Raw genomic sequence first — 13,640 nt, 5'->3', positions numbered from 1 at the left:
ATGACGCTGTCGCGGATGGATGATGCAGCCTCCTGGGTGCTTCTTCTTTGATGATCTCATGGCGCGTGCCGTGTGAAATTACATTTGGTTAATCAAAAAGTATCCGTAATTTGTCAATTGCGTTTACACGAAAATTCGTAAGTCGATTGTTCGTAAATCGACGGATACATTGACTCTGGTAATCCTGTTCCATTTGTCCAACCATCCCTCTTATATTGTACTTGGCTAACATTTTCAGTTGAAGTCCTATTCAAACCGATTACCACTTGGATATGGTGTAGTACGCTTCTGTGCTGCCATGTCTATCTATGCTCTCCACCTTCACCAATGTGCACTAGCCACCCTGATGAAGTTTGATCACTTAACTCTCTCGACCAGCACAGTGGGGACTGATGAAGAGCTGTACCGGTACCACTTAGATAAGCTTCTCCAACAGTGGTTGGGTTGTCAGTAGATATTGACCAATATAAGATCTACGGCTTTCAACTTAAATAAAAACAGAATAAACATTTAAATAACGTAGAAAAAAAATCGACCAATAACCACGCGGCCACATGAATGAGCTGAACACATTCTGTCACTGCGTACACATTGGTGCACACGCACACAAGCTGCTCGTAACGTGCCGGGAACATGACCAGAAACCCAAGTGGTTGTCTAGTTTGGGGGGGGGGGGGGTGGTTTCTTCAGATAAAAACAAATATAAAAGCTGTTTAACATTTTAATGTTGTGGTTTGTTTTTCAGTTATTATTATTGTAGCCCTCATTGGTGCGATTGTTGCATTTGCATTCTACAAGAAAATTGCGTGTTTTGCACCAAGTGGAAGCAAAACCATGTAAGTACAAAATTATACCATTCTCATTTTTTTTGCTGTACTTGACTGTTGATTAAAGCTTCATCTTTTAAATGTAAATTACCCCTTAAGCAAAAACAATCATCTCATTTGGTTTACATTAACCTCAATAAAAAAGGACAGACTCTGAATTTACTCACTAATACTATTATTTTAAAAGGCGTAAATCACATAGCCATCCCTTGCCATGTGGGTAGCTACAGTTACGTTCTCTGGAAATATGATGTGACCCACACCGTGAAACGTCTCTTACAAGTTATCCTGTGCGTTGGAAGTTATGCAACATATTCTCAAGGAATTTCCCAAAATATAATTTAGTATGGCTTTTGTGTAGCAGTGGTTTGCACATTGTCCCATGAACCGAGCAACCCAAGATCACATTTTGTCCACTGGCGATCTTGGCCTTTGACCAAATGACACTGATTGATTGGCAAGGTGAGGTACAGTTAAACAACCCCCATGATTGACATGGCATTTGGAGGCTTTAAGCCAGCATATATACAAAGTGGTGTGCATTAATATTGCATTATTGGTTTTAATATTTGTTGCCAGGCTAGTGGAGGTGGCTGGTATGCAACTCAGGAGATTAACCAAACAACCTTTTTATCCTGTCACGACCACCCTTTTACTTATCCTTATTGGTCTCGTGGCATTTCACATTGCCCTGATGGCATTGTGCTTCCTTGGAGGTTCATGGGTCCCAGTTGAGAGTGGTGCAGAGCCTGACATTGCCATTAACGCAACAGAACGTATAGTTTACTCTGAGAAGATTTGGCCAGCCGGCACTGTATTTGCAATGCTTCACATATAACCAGAAGGTCACGAGTTTAATGCCTGGTCAGGAGTAGAATCGCCTTGTTCTATACATTTTGATAAAAGAGTACCGTGTGAGAAGTCATCTTTTGTTATGAAATGGAGATGCCCATCTCCCCTAAATGAGTGTTAACATTTCCACCATTGTCTCATGACTGATTGTGGAAATGGGTGCCTCCCTACACTCTTCACTTGGAGGTGCTTTGATTTTTATGACACGCTTTTTATTAACTCACTCTGTTGTTGTATTCTCAAATCTTCTAACTCAATTTTAACCCACTTCCCAGTGTGGTATCGACTGCAAACTTGGTATACTTATGTCATACTGATGACACCACTATATTCTATCATAAAAATAAATATATTTAAAACATTATTTTTTATATGTTATGTTTCGGCTTTGCTCTAATTGTCCACGGTAAACTGACGTTGGCTGTCAATCACCACGGTCCCTTCCGTTTATAGCAAGCTTTGGAGCCACTTCCTGGAGTCGTAGAGTTCTTCCATTGCTAGTACGGTACATTTCATTAAAGCGTGTTTAAAAAAAAGTTTTTTTAAATATTACTTATTATGGAGGCGGAGAGAGAGAATGGGAACTTATAGCTGTAGCAGTGATTTATGGAGTTGTTTCCTTCTCACATGGATATTTCCCTCTTAGCTTAATTGCTGTTTATTTGTGACTCAGAAATGAACCTAGGAAGAATGAAAACGAAATCCCTCTTAATGATCCTATGTCGTTGAAGCCAAACGATGCGTGAGAGGTCACACGGAGCATGCAGGTAACCGCCGAGTGCGTTGTGTTAGAGCAGGAGTTGAAAACCCACGGCTTATGGGGCCTTTAACTTTACACCAGAAACATCTCACGAGCATTTGAGGTCTACCATTTAGAAACGGCCCACAAACAATATCCGTCACTAAGCGTTTGAGCCACACCTGTCGAGAACTAGAGCAAAATGTACATATATATCGGAACTGGCAAAACTGTAATGTAATTTTCGTGTCCTTAGTCACTTGTCATTTCAAGGGCCTCCAACACACCGGTGTGTGCTGTACTCGTGACGAATTGGCATGTTCTGTTTACGTGACAACCCTTACTAGTTGGCTGTGTCGGGTGGTGGCGGGTTTTAACGACACATTTATATATTCACGCTATCTAACCCAAAAAAGCTCTTCTAGTTTCTGTTATCGTTATGAATGCATGTGACTATGCGTGTGATCTTTATGAACGGTTGCAAATTGTTAATCTCTCTGCTCAATTTAAACTGAGAATCATACTGATTGTAATGAAGAATTACTATAAATATTTAATTTTGACATTTTTATATTGAAGGGTTAGATTAAAGGATTATTAATATTAAATTTGCTTGAAATCTTAATTTCATTATTGAAGTGACTTATGTGGGTTTGCACTTATAATTCTACAGTATTGTAAGTGGACATTTGTTTGCGGAGGCATGCAATTAAGATTGGTATAGGTGAAAATGTATTCAAATTAATAAAGAGTTATGATAAAACACATGTAAAGAAAGACATTAAATGTAAGAAATTGGTCTTTTATTCTGACAATGCATGGCAGGATGCAGATGTTAATGTTATAATGTTGATACACGTAAAAGAAAAACGATTGAAACCAAGCAATGCCCAGTGAAATATTCACTTGAGAGGATGGTGAAGTCTGGGAAACATGAATGTGTGTTAATTGCATGGTGAAGCCCATTACATTATTGGCAATCATTTCATGCATTAACGATCAAATAAGCCGAGGCTTAAGGAATGTTCGTGTGAAATTAAGCTGCTGGGTAGCCCAGCAAGACCCCGCGATGGTCACTTTGCTCATTGACCACATACCAAGCACACTGCCTGCTGTAAAGGTAAACTTGTCTAGAAAATAAGCCTGTCCCTGTACAATTACAATCACCCTGCCTTGCAAAGAGGACAATAGCTATCAATTGGCTTAATCTAATGGGAATTTATATTATTGCCGTATTTTCAACAATTATTTTTCTGGGTTTTTTTTGTCTTTGTGAATGAGCAATAACATTTATTTTGTAATACATGTGTTTTAATATTTAAATCGTGTACTGTTTGCACGTGTATTGCCTCTTCTCAATCCAACAGATGAATGCGTGTTCTGAAAAAAACATCTTCTACAGATCTGGAATGAAGACCTTTGTATAGTAAAGAAAATGAATATTAATATAAGGACTGAATAGGGTTCTTATTTTTCACATTGGTCTTATTTAATGTTATTTGTTCAGCAGATGTAAGCGGAACTTGTGGATACAAATCTTGCCTTCTAAATGATTTTAGCACTGAAAGCCTTATTTAATCAGTATTGTAAAATAAAACCAACTTTATTTGGTAAAGGTAATTTAAGAATGCACTTGTCCATAAATAATGTAATTTTTTGACTGCTAAAGCTGCTTGTGATGCGCCCATTTCTTTAAAAGTAAAAAATAGAATTTTCTAAAATGTGGTGAATTGGAGAGCATTTCCATTGTTACCAGCACCATATAGTATTTAATTGAAGCACCTTTTATAATCGCTCTAAATAACTGTTGTGTTGCTTTGGGCCTTTACAAAACAACCCCCCCTCTGCTTTGCCCATCACGACCATCAACCTGGCATTGCATTGTCTTGTTGGCGCAAGCTTCTACGCCAATTATTATTACCTGGTGCCAGCTTTATCCATTGGAAAACCCTTACCCACCCTGGCATGGGAACATCCCACCCAACCGGCACATACGCGTGTGCCAGTTTGAATTCAGATTCTGGGACCAGCACGCATTTGTTTATGCAATGATGCATTCGATAAACATTGGCAAGATTTTGGTGTCTGCTCGGCCGCTTTTTTTTTTAAGCCAAAGAAATGTGTTTCGGATTTTTAGTTGTTGATGATGATGCCGCCAGTCTACTTAAACCCTTACTCTCACCTTCAGATAAAAATAAAACGCTTCTGGAAAAGCATTGGCGAGTTATGGAGGGACGAATCCCATGTTACATTTGACCACAACCGTTACCTGACTTGAAATGCACAGGAGCGGTTTGAACGATGACTCGCTGTAATTAGGCGTGGAACTCGTGCCTGATTGGAACTTGGTTTAGACCAAGGGATCATTGGAAAAAGAAAGTAAATTAGGTTCAGTAGATGTCAATAAATGTGTGCAATTAAAATACATTTTGCTGGAAATTGTATCATTCCTGAGAAATTGGCCCTGATCTTGTATATATCCTTAGCTCTTACAATCTTAATAAAACAATGTTTGTATTTCCATTCTGTAACCTTAGCTTTGTGCCTAAAGCGAGTAGGAACTCATTCCCAATCCTTATATAAACACATTTGTATTGCATCTTAACCACCACAAATCACCGTAATTTCTGAGGATGTAAGTTTCCAAAACATAATAATGAATTCTGTAAAAATGTAATAATTACAACGTCATTTTTGAAAGCCGAACAGCATGTGAGGGTTGTTTGAGTAACAGTTATCACCACTAGTGGTGCATGTTAATGCTGCAATGTACGACCTGCTTGCAGTCCCGACTGTGGTATTTGCTTAAGTGATTTTGGACATGTATAATAAGTATTCTGCTTTTCATATGTTGCCAGTCGTATTATATATAAGAAAAATCAAGTTTCATTACAGTGAGTATTCCCTCTTGTTTTCCATCCTTGATGTAGATTTAGAGCAATCACTCCCAATGTGCTGTTGGCATGTCGGTTGGCCTTGCGCGCATGGCTGTTTGCCTCTCCATCAGTACTTTTGCACAGTTCTGGTGAGATAAACAACCTTTGCTGACGATGCCAATGGCCACAAACACTTATCCAAATACAAGATTACAGCAAATACGTAATTACTTTTTTAATTTAAATGTTATGAATCTAATTAGAAAGCCCTTTCACCGTTGAGCCAATCCAATGGATATTTTCTTTGTCAGGCTGTGTATTGAGCATTTATTTTCTCTTGCTTTTACCACACACGATCGAGGTAATCATGCCTCATGTTCGCACTTTGTATTTTGTTTGCCTTTACATCTTCTGACTCCGGTTGAACACATTATGATGGATCAGTGCCGACAATTTGGTCCCGGGCTCCTCCAAACACCAATGATGTTTGGTTTGATCCCCACGTGGCTGATTAATTATATAAAGAAATGCTCAACATGCAGCCTACCTCAGCAAACCACACTTATAAATGACAAGCACGTTATCTGCGACAAGACGTTCAAACAACGTCCTTTATAAATGCTTTTGCAAGCGGGTTTTACCGTCTTAATTTTAACGGCTAATATTAGTGGTTTGTGCAGACTTAAATTACCAAATGTCTCTATACTCCCAAATTACTTCATTTGGAAAGGTGGAAATCGTCATACCCACCTCCGTCTCCCAACCCCAAAAATAACATTTTTGGTGCCACAGGAGTTAAATGGATTCTGCGTTTCCCTGACAGGTCACTCTGCTTCTCTCCAAACATTTTCTTCCAGCTGTGCAAAAAAACCAATGGAATAGCATTCACAAAGACTGTAAATAAAAATTAATTGCTTTGGGATACTTTTTTTTATTACGTGAAATCGTACGATTTCATCACAATTGTAGGACGTGTGATTATAGTGCGCAATGTTTCATGACTGCTATCTGTGTGTGTTTATAATGTGGCTATTGCACCGGGTCTTGTGGTGTTGAAATGTCGTGCTTGCGTGTGATGACTGTAAATGGTGGTTTGCCTGTAGAGGAAATGTGATCTGTTTGGCACAAGCCAGACATTTGAGTGGATACAGTGAAACCACTAAATTGCTTTGTATAGAATTGGTAAAGTTGGAATCTGGTAATTGATTTGTTTAAAATGTAACCTACTGAGCACTGTAGTTGTAGCACTATATTAAGATGGCTTGTAATCATAGGCAGATGAATGATTGTATTGACATGTTGCTCGATTTTTTTCGATGTTTGGCTGCTGTTTTACTTACGAGAACGCAAGTTAGTTTTTCAGAGTTAGCTATAATGGTATCGGCACTGAAATGAAAGTTAAGATTTGGACCTGTGCTTAGATTCAGACTTGGGTCCCTATACATATTCCCCTCTTAATTCTGCTTGGATATATGTGCAGTAAGGTTATTCAAATTCATTTCTAAGACAGTCCTGATCACAAATCAGGTGATAATAGTGTCTATATTATGAACTTTTTAAAGGCATTTATTTTATAAAGGAAATGATGGATACTCAAAGTAAAATAAATAAGTGACAACTTGCCTACAAGGGGCGATATGAAGGGTATAATAAACAAATCTTGTTTCAATAGACATCGGAGAAAATGCCTTTGAAAATTAATAAGAGTCCATCTAAATTAAAAACAAAGAACTGCATGTAAACTGAGAACGGTTCCAACAAATTGTGAATGCGTAGATTTGCAGTGAAGCTCGTGATGATGGGGTTTTTGGGTCTAAGCACAGTGTTGAAAGGTGACGTTTGGGCGCTGTTTGCGAGTGCTTGTGTGTTGAACCTGTTGAGCTTTTATAATAAATACTGCCGAAGTTGGGGCCTCAATTGCTGGCGGTTTCTGGTGGTTTTCATGACCTAAATCCATAAAACACTGGCAATAAATACATTTGTTTAGTGATAATTGCTAACAGCACAATACTTTGGAGAAGACGTACCATAGGTTTTGCTGCCTGCCTTTGCATGGACAGCATTAAAGACATCACGTGATATCTGTCGTCCGTTGCCTTGCTCTGCTTGTGTTAAGTTTGTATTAAAGTGACGCTTACACGTGGCATTCCTGAAGTATGTGGTGTCATTTTGTGTGTAACTGTTCGCTCGTGGCATTCCTGAAGTATGTGGTGTCATTTTGTGTGTAACTGTTCGCTCGTGGCCAATAGCCAAATCGCCCGAAATAAAGTTTTTCGCTTTATGTTGTTTTACCAGGTGAGAACTCGAGACGAGCATGTCTTATTTGCCAAAAAGAACCACCTGGATAAAATTTGTTTTACAAAGGTCAAGCCAAGTACAGCGGAGCAAATAGAAATCTTGAGTAAAATCAACTTAGACCAGAAATAATTATCAATGGCTGTCTTATTTATACCGTGTCATTGTATACCTGGATTGCAATGTTTTTCCATTTGTGCTGTGAATTGTGTAATTTGTACTTTGCATTGTACTAATTGCATCATTTGCAGTCTCTTTCGTATTGCCTATACTCACTTTCACCAACCCACACTGACCCGCGCTCAGATAACCTCAATGACCTGCAAAAGGGGGGGATGCACATGAAGTCAAAATGCTTATGAAGTCAAAATGCTTTAGTTTTTGTACATTTGGTATTCATGCCATTCTTGTAGCACGGCTATCACAACGGTGCTATGCGCTACAGATTTACATAGTCTGCCAGTAGGGAACGATGTGTAGTTCGAATTGAGTTATTTGCGGGTGATTGTGTTAATTTGGATAATGACGCTGGCACACGGGGCGAGGGGAGGGGTTAAAGTCCACTGATAAGCGTATGGAGCGTATTTGTAGGGTTAATTTCCACAGTAATCAAACGATGGCTGCCGAAAATCGAACCGCAAACCCCAGCGTGGTGAGTTCGCATCAGTGCTCTACCACGTGCGGCTGCATCACTTGGTCGGCAGGTTAACAAATTATTTATCGGTGGAGACCCACAGTCGAGACCAGTGACGCAGTGACAGCCGAAGGACGAAAACGATTCCGAAAGGAAGGTCGCCGTGGTGATTGATGAAATCGGCACGTGCAGAAGCGAGATGGATTGAGCGATGCACTTCGGGAGACTTTCATCCAGCAGTGAATGGATTATGAAATGGTTGTGGTTAGTGGTACTAAACCTGTTTTTTTCTCCACCATTGGTACCTCATTTGCCAGTAAAAAAATATGATAATTGTTTTTTTACCCTTTTATCTGGCAACAAAACTGACACCTTTTTTTACGAGAAGTCATGTTTGCATAGACCATGACTGCAGGTATTGTGGTCTATGCAAACATGACGACTCGTAAAAAAAGGTGTCAGTTTTGTTGCCAGATAAAAGGGAAAAAAAACCAATTATGTTTTTTCTCCTTTCACGGATGTCCAGGAGTTATCAGATTTAAATGGGTGTCACCTTTGACTCGTCTCACTTTGTATACCCACATCGCCTCGCATGTGCCGCTTTCCTCTAATGAATATCACGAAAATCTACTCCCTCATTTCACTTTCTGTCGCCAAACTCCTGGCCCATGCTATAATCTTTACCTGCCTCTGCTCTCACTCCTCTCCAACAAATTCAACTGTTTCAATCTCCCATTTTATTCTCACTTCCGCCCCATAGCCTCCCACCTTATCCGGTGGAAGACACCAACAAATCATCCGATTAAGGTGCTCAGAAATGGACTGATATGATCGCATCTTCCACCTTGTGGGCGACTGGGATGGCAACTTCCAGTCTAATTAAATAAAAGCCTGCTGTTTGTAGACCTGTGGACTTATTCAAGAAACAATTCTGAATAATAATCTTGGTCGCGAAAACCTACATTTAAGACCTATCAATATTCATCGGCACACTTTTAAACAAACGTACTCTGTTTACATTTTCCAGCCAGAACACCGTCTCCCTCTGCCATTGCTATACCAAGTTTCTGATTAATAAGTAATATCTAAAAATACTTTTTTTTTTTAAACACGCTTTAATGAAATGTACCCTACTAGTAATGGAATAACTCCAAGAAGTGGCCCCGAAGCTTGCCATAACGTACGGGACCGTGGTGATTTACAGCCAACGTCAGTTGAGCGTGGACAATTAGACCCAAGCCGAAACATAACATATAAAAAACATTGTTTAAAATTGTTTTTTTGATAGAATATAGTATTGACATCAATATAATAAGTATACCAAGTTTGCAGTCGATGCCACATTGGGAAGTGCGTTAAAATTGAGTTACAAGATGTATTTGTTCACCTGAGGACGATCGCTTGTGCTGCGATCGAAACGTCGTGGTTTTTTTTACCTTTTTATTATTCTCTATCTACGTGACTTTACCGAAAGAACCAAGGAATATGAATTCCTGCAGTCACGAAAGCTTTAAGTCAAGATTTGTTTCACCCTTGTGATGGCACTTTGTAGGATGAACGTTGAGATTTATAAAGGGCACGGGGTGACCAATCAGGGTCTGAATTGGTCTGTAATAAGATTGGGCGCTGACAAGGGGTTGACAGGTATGAATACCCTCTCACCATGTGCTACATCTGAGCTGTATACAGAAAATGGTGAGGGTATTGTGAGAAAATAACTAGTGTCACGTCGGTGATAAATCGTACATGGTAGAATAAAAGATACATTGATGAGGTGTCAACCATTAATGTTGCGCAACAAAATCGCCTGTTGCATCGACGATGCGCATCCTCATCAGACGCCCTTTGCCACGACACGGGACAGCTGCAGTCCACGATGATACAATGCAGACATGTCGAATCAATCGCTGGACTGCAATAAAGCCCCGGTGTATAAAACAGGACCTTTCTGGCATTCTGCGATTGTGCACCAAGGCCGTAACTATAATATATATTGGGGGAGAAACATCCCCCCCCCCCCCAATATTCAAATATGCTGAAAATGTCCCCCCCAATATATTGCTATAAAATATATTTCTGTTTATATGATTGTGGTTATGGTTGTACTTTATTAATCCCTAATCTCTGCCATTACATACAATGAAACAAGAAAAGGTAAAAAAAGAAAAAACAGAGCAATTTTTTTCCAAAATTTTACACTTTTTAAGATTTTTTTTTTATATTTAATTACCAATTGCTTAATGGTGGCAGGCAATCATCTGACCCATAGGTGGCAGCCATCTCAAGCAAGAGGACGAGAGGACTCTAGCCGCCACGCATATAAAGGATTTATAGTGAAAAACTTTGTTTTTACAGGTTAATTTTTTCTGGGTTGGGATCCCCAGACACCCTGGAATATTTAGTCCCCCCCAATGTTGACTCCATGGCTACGGCCTTGTCCCCTAATCTCCCCCGTGTATGTTTTTTGGGAGCCCACACAAGGGCGAGCACTGTCCCGTTTCCCTTCTTGTTGTGTGCCACGGCCCAAGGGTTCCCCGAAATGAAGGGCGGTAACGGCGGTGGCTGTGGCGATAACGACTAACTCACAACCGCAGCTTGCTTTTATTCTAATACTTGTATATTTGAAACAACTGTACTATACGGTATATATAAAATTAGTTTACTCGTAAAATACAAGTTTCTATGTTTATGAGTATCAATGTGACGATGGCCGCTTTGAGTGGCGGATTTTGTGCTCGAAAGGAGGCGGCGTGTGTGAGCAAAAATAGAATTGGCTTGACTTGATGCCGTCAGAGGATGCCACAATTTCCTGTTTTGGGCGTGCAAAGCTTGCTCACGCGTTTACATCTCATACTTGCCGATCCTTCAGGCGCGTCTGACTTCTGAGGTGCATTGAAAAATGTTGACACTCCGACTGATGCTCCTGCTGCTGTTGTGGAGTGACTCATGCAGCCAGCTATGGCTGCAGAGTTTGGTGGTACATGTTGTTTACGTCGTTTATTGTGAAAATTCGGTCACAATTCCTATGATCACTGTTTCATTGCTTTTATGGCTTTATTTTGGTGATTTTTGAAAAGTTTTTCGGTTTGGCCATGTTTGTTTGTTGTAGTACAGAGTTAGACTGATGGCCTTAATCTAAGTTGTCTTGTGGTTGTTGTTGTTGTTTGACTTGCATCCCACTGGGATTTTTGCACAGTGTTGGTGTACGGTGCTTTTTCTGCAATATTTTGCTGTCTTTTCTTGGATTTTCTGTTTGCACTTAGTCACATAGTCACTTTAAGATGTTTTCTTGTTCATGTTTTTGTTTTTTTGTTTGTTGCGGTTGCACCCGATTCAAGAGCCGAATGGCTCACAGGGCTATACCTAATAAATGAAACTTGAAACTTGAAAAACTTGAGTCGTATAAGGAACGTGTTCATGTTCCGTAAACATAGGGGTGAGTTGTGACTCGAGATCAAGGTCACTTGGAAGAGATTTCAGTGGTGGCTCTGTGGAGTGTTTTCGTCAATCGTTGCGAAATGATACTTGGTTTCGGGTTGTGGCTTGGGATGTCGCACGCGCTGGCCTGTAACAAGTGACACGTTCTCACGAAGTTGCATTTATGGCCCTTCTCCCTAATATGGTCATCGTTATCGTCGGAGTGCACCGCTCATTCGAATATATCAATAAATTTTGGTGGCCAGATTGCTTAGAGCTGCTTCGGTGGCTCGGAATTTTGGAGCTGACACACTAAACACAGGGTTCACATCCGGGCAGCCACCTGCGATTAAACTGGGTTCTTCCTTGTTGGTGGTGTCAGCCTGTACATTTTAAGCTTTCTTTTTTTTAAGTATGGCTCTACATTCTTGATTTGAGGCTTTCGTGACTGCAGGAATCCGTACTCTTTGGTTCATTCGGTAAGTCACGTAGTTAGAAATAAAATAAAACAAATCACATAAGAACCAAAGAGTATGGCTCTACATTCTAAAACATCGCCCCCTCTTGGATCAGCCACGACTGGGGGAAAAAAACAGCCTGGTCAAAAATCACCGCCCATTCACGGACCCACAAAGCACGTGGCTTTACCGTGCCACGTGAGGTATGGGTCACGGTGCACCGCATCAGCACCTCTCATGAGTGCTGCAATCAGCTGCTTCTGAAATGGGGAATGAGGGACAGCCCGATATGTGGCTGTGAAGACATCCACAAACCAAGGGACATTGAAGAGATCCGATAATGCCATCTGAGGTTATTCACGAGAGGGAACAGCCTTGAATCACTCATTGTCATTGGAAGCCATGGAGTGGTTGACGACCGTTGGCATTGCCTTATATCGTTGCTTTTCAGCAAGGGCTCTATTGTATGTGGTCAGGCTTTGGTTTTGATAAATGCACAGCACATACTTTTGCAGGAGGGTTGGCGAGCGGGCTGAGTGTATCCAACCTGTGACATACGAGATGCCATGCCGACCCGGTTTCATCGTGAGTGGGCGCCTTGAATTTGAATCTCAGCCGCAATGGCTCTGTGCCATGATACCCGCACGGCATTGGATCCCTCAAGCCAGCTGGCCACCTCATGGTTTTCTTCGGTTGACAATTGTTCTATGCCTGGTGCAAAGATTAATTATGGGTGCCTCTATGCCATTCTCCATTCGCCGAAGCGATCTCCTGCTGATGTGATCATTCAGGCGTTGCTCATCTCTTATTTCAGCCCTGTGATACTGGTGGAAATTCCACATTCCTACGGCGGGGGGTGAGTATATCCATAGGACAACCATTGTTGGATGTCCCCAAAACGTTGTAAGGTATTTATGGTATCGACCCCGGAATGATGATGGGTTGAGTCAGCCCCCTAGCAGGATTTGAACTCATGCCCTTCTGGTGGCAAGTCACCAACTCCTACTGCTGAGCCACCTCATGTTTGTTTATTAGGTTGATGATGATGATTTGCCCCTCTTGCGATTCAATGCGGTGGAGAAATGTTAACTACCTCGCCTTGTATACAGGAGGTCGAGGGTTCGATCCCGACACTGATGCCTGTATATTTTGAGTTTGCGTGTTCTCTCTCCTCGTGGTTGCTTGGATTTTTCTCCGGGTCCTCTTGAGTTTTCCCTCCACATTTAGAAACGTGGGTTTAGAGGATCTGGCCGCTATAAATGACCACGTGATGAGACGCCACTTCGTTGCGCGATCATTGGTGGCCAGGTCGCTTCTGACAAAGAGCGATGTACCTCAGTCGGCCTCACCTGGAATTAACAACAACAAATATTTTAGTTTAGTTGAGAGTGACAGTCAATTTAACACGTAGGCTTACGCGACCAATATCATCCATAATACAGATTTTTTTTTGGGTTAGATGTCGTAAATATATAAATGTGTCGTTAAACCCGCCACCACCCGACACAGCCAACATATATATTTACGCGATCTAAACCCCAA

General features: G+C 40.8%; 1 protein-coding gene across 1 annotated transcript in view; it reads left to right on the top strand.

Annotated features, from left to right (window-relative positions):
- The window catches only part of LOC144721245 (complement factor H-like), a 30,478-nt gene extending 26,553 nt beyond the window's left edge, over positions 1-3,925 (top strand). Inside the window, exons 13-14 of the mRNA XM_078598708.1 lie at positions 746-836; positions 3,786-3,925. Coding sequence (XP_078454834.1) covers positions 746-836; positions 3,786-3,789 — 95 coding nt within the window. The 3' untranslated portion in view covers positions 3,790-3,925. The remainder of the gene's footprint in view (positions 1-745; positions 837-3,785) is intronic.
- The last annotated feature ends 9,715 nt before the right edge of the window (positions 3,926-13,640 follow it).

This window comes from Lampetra planeri, chromosome 11, assembly GCF_965212315.1.
Source record: "Lampetra planeri chromosome 11, kcLamPlan1.2.h2, whole genome shotgun sequence".
Classification (NCBI taxonomy): Eukaryota; Metazoa; Chordata; class Hyperoartia; order Petromyzontiformes; family Petromyzontidae; genus Lampetra; species Lampetra planeri.
Note: the sequence above shows the minus strand (reverse complement) of the source record. Positions and strands in the feature narration are given on the sequence as shown.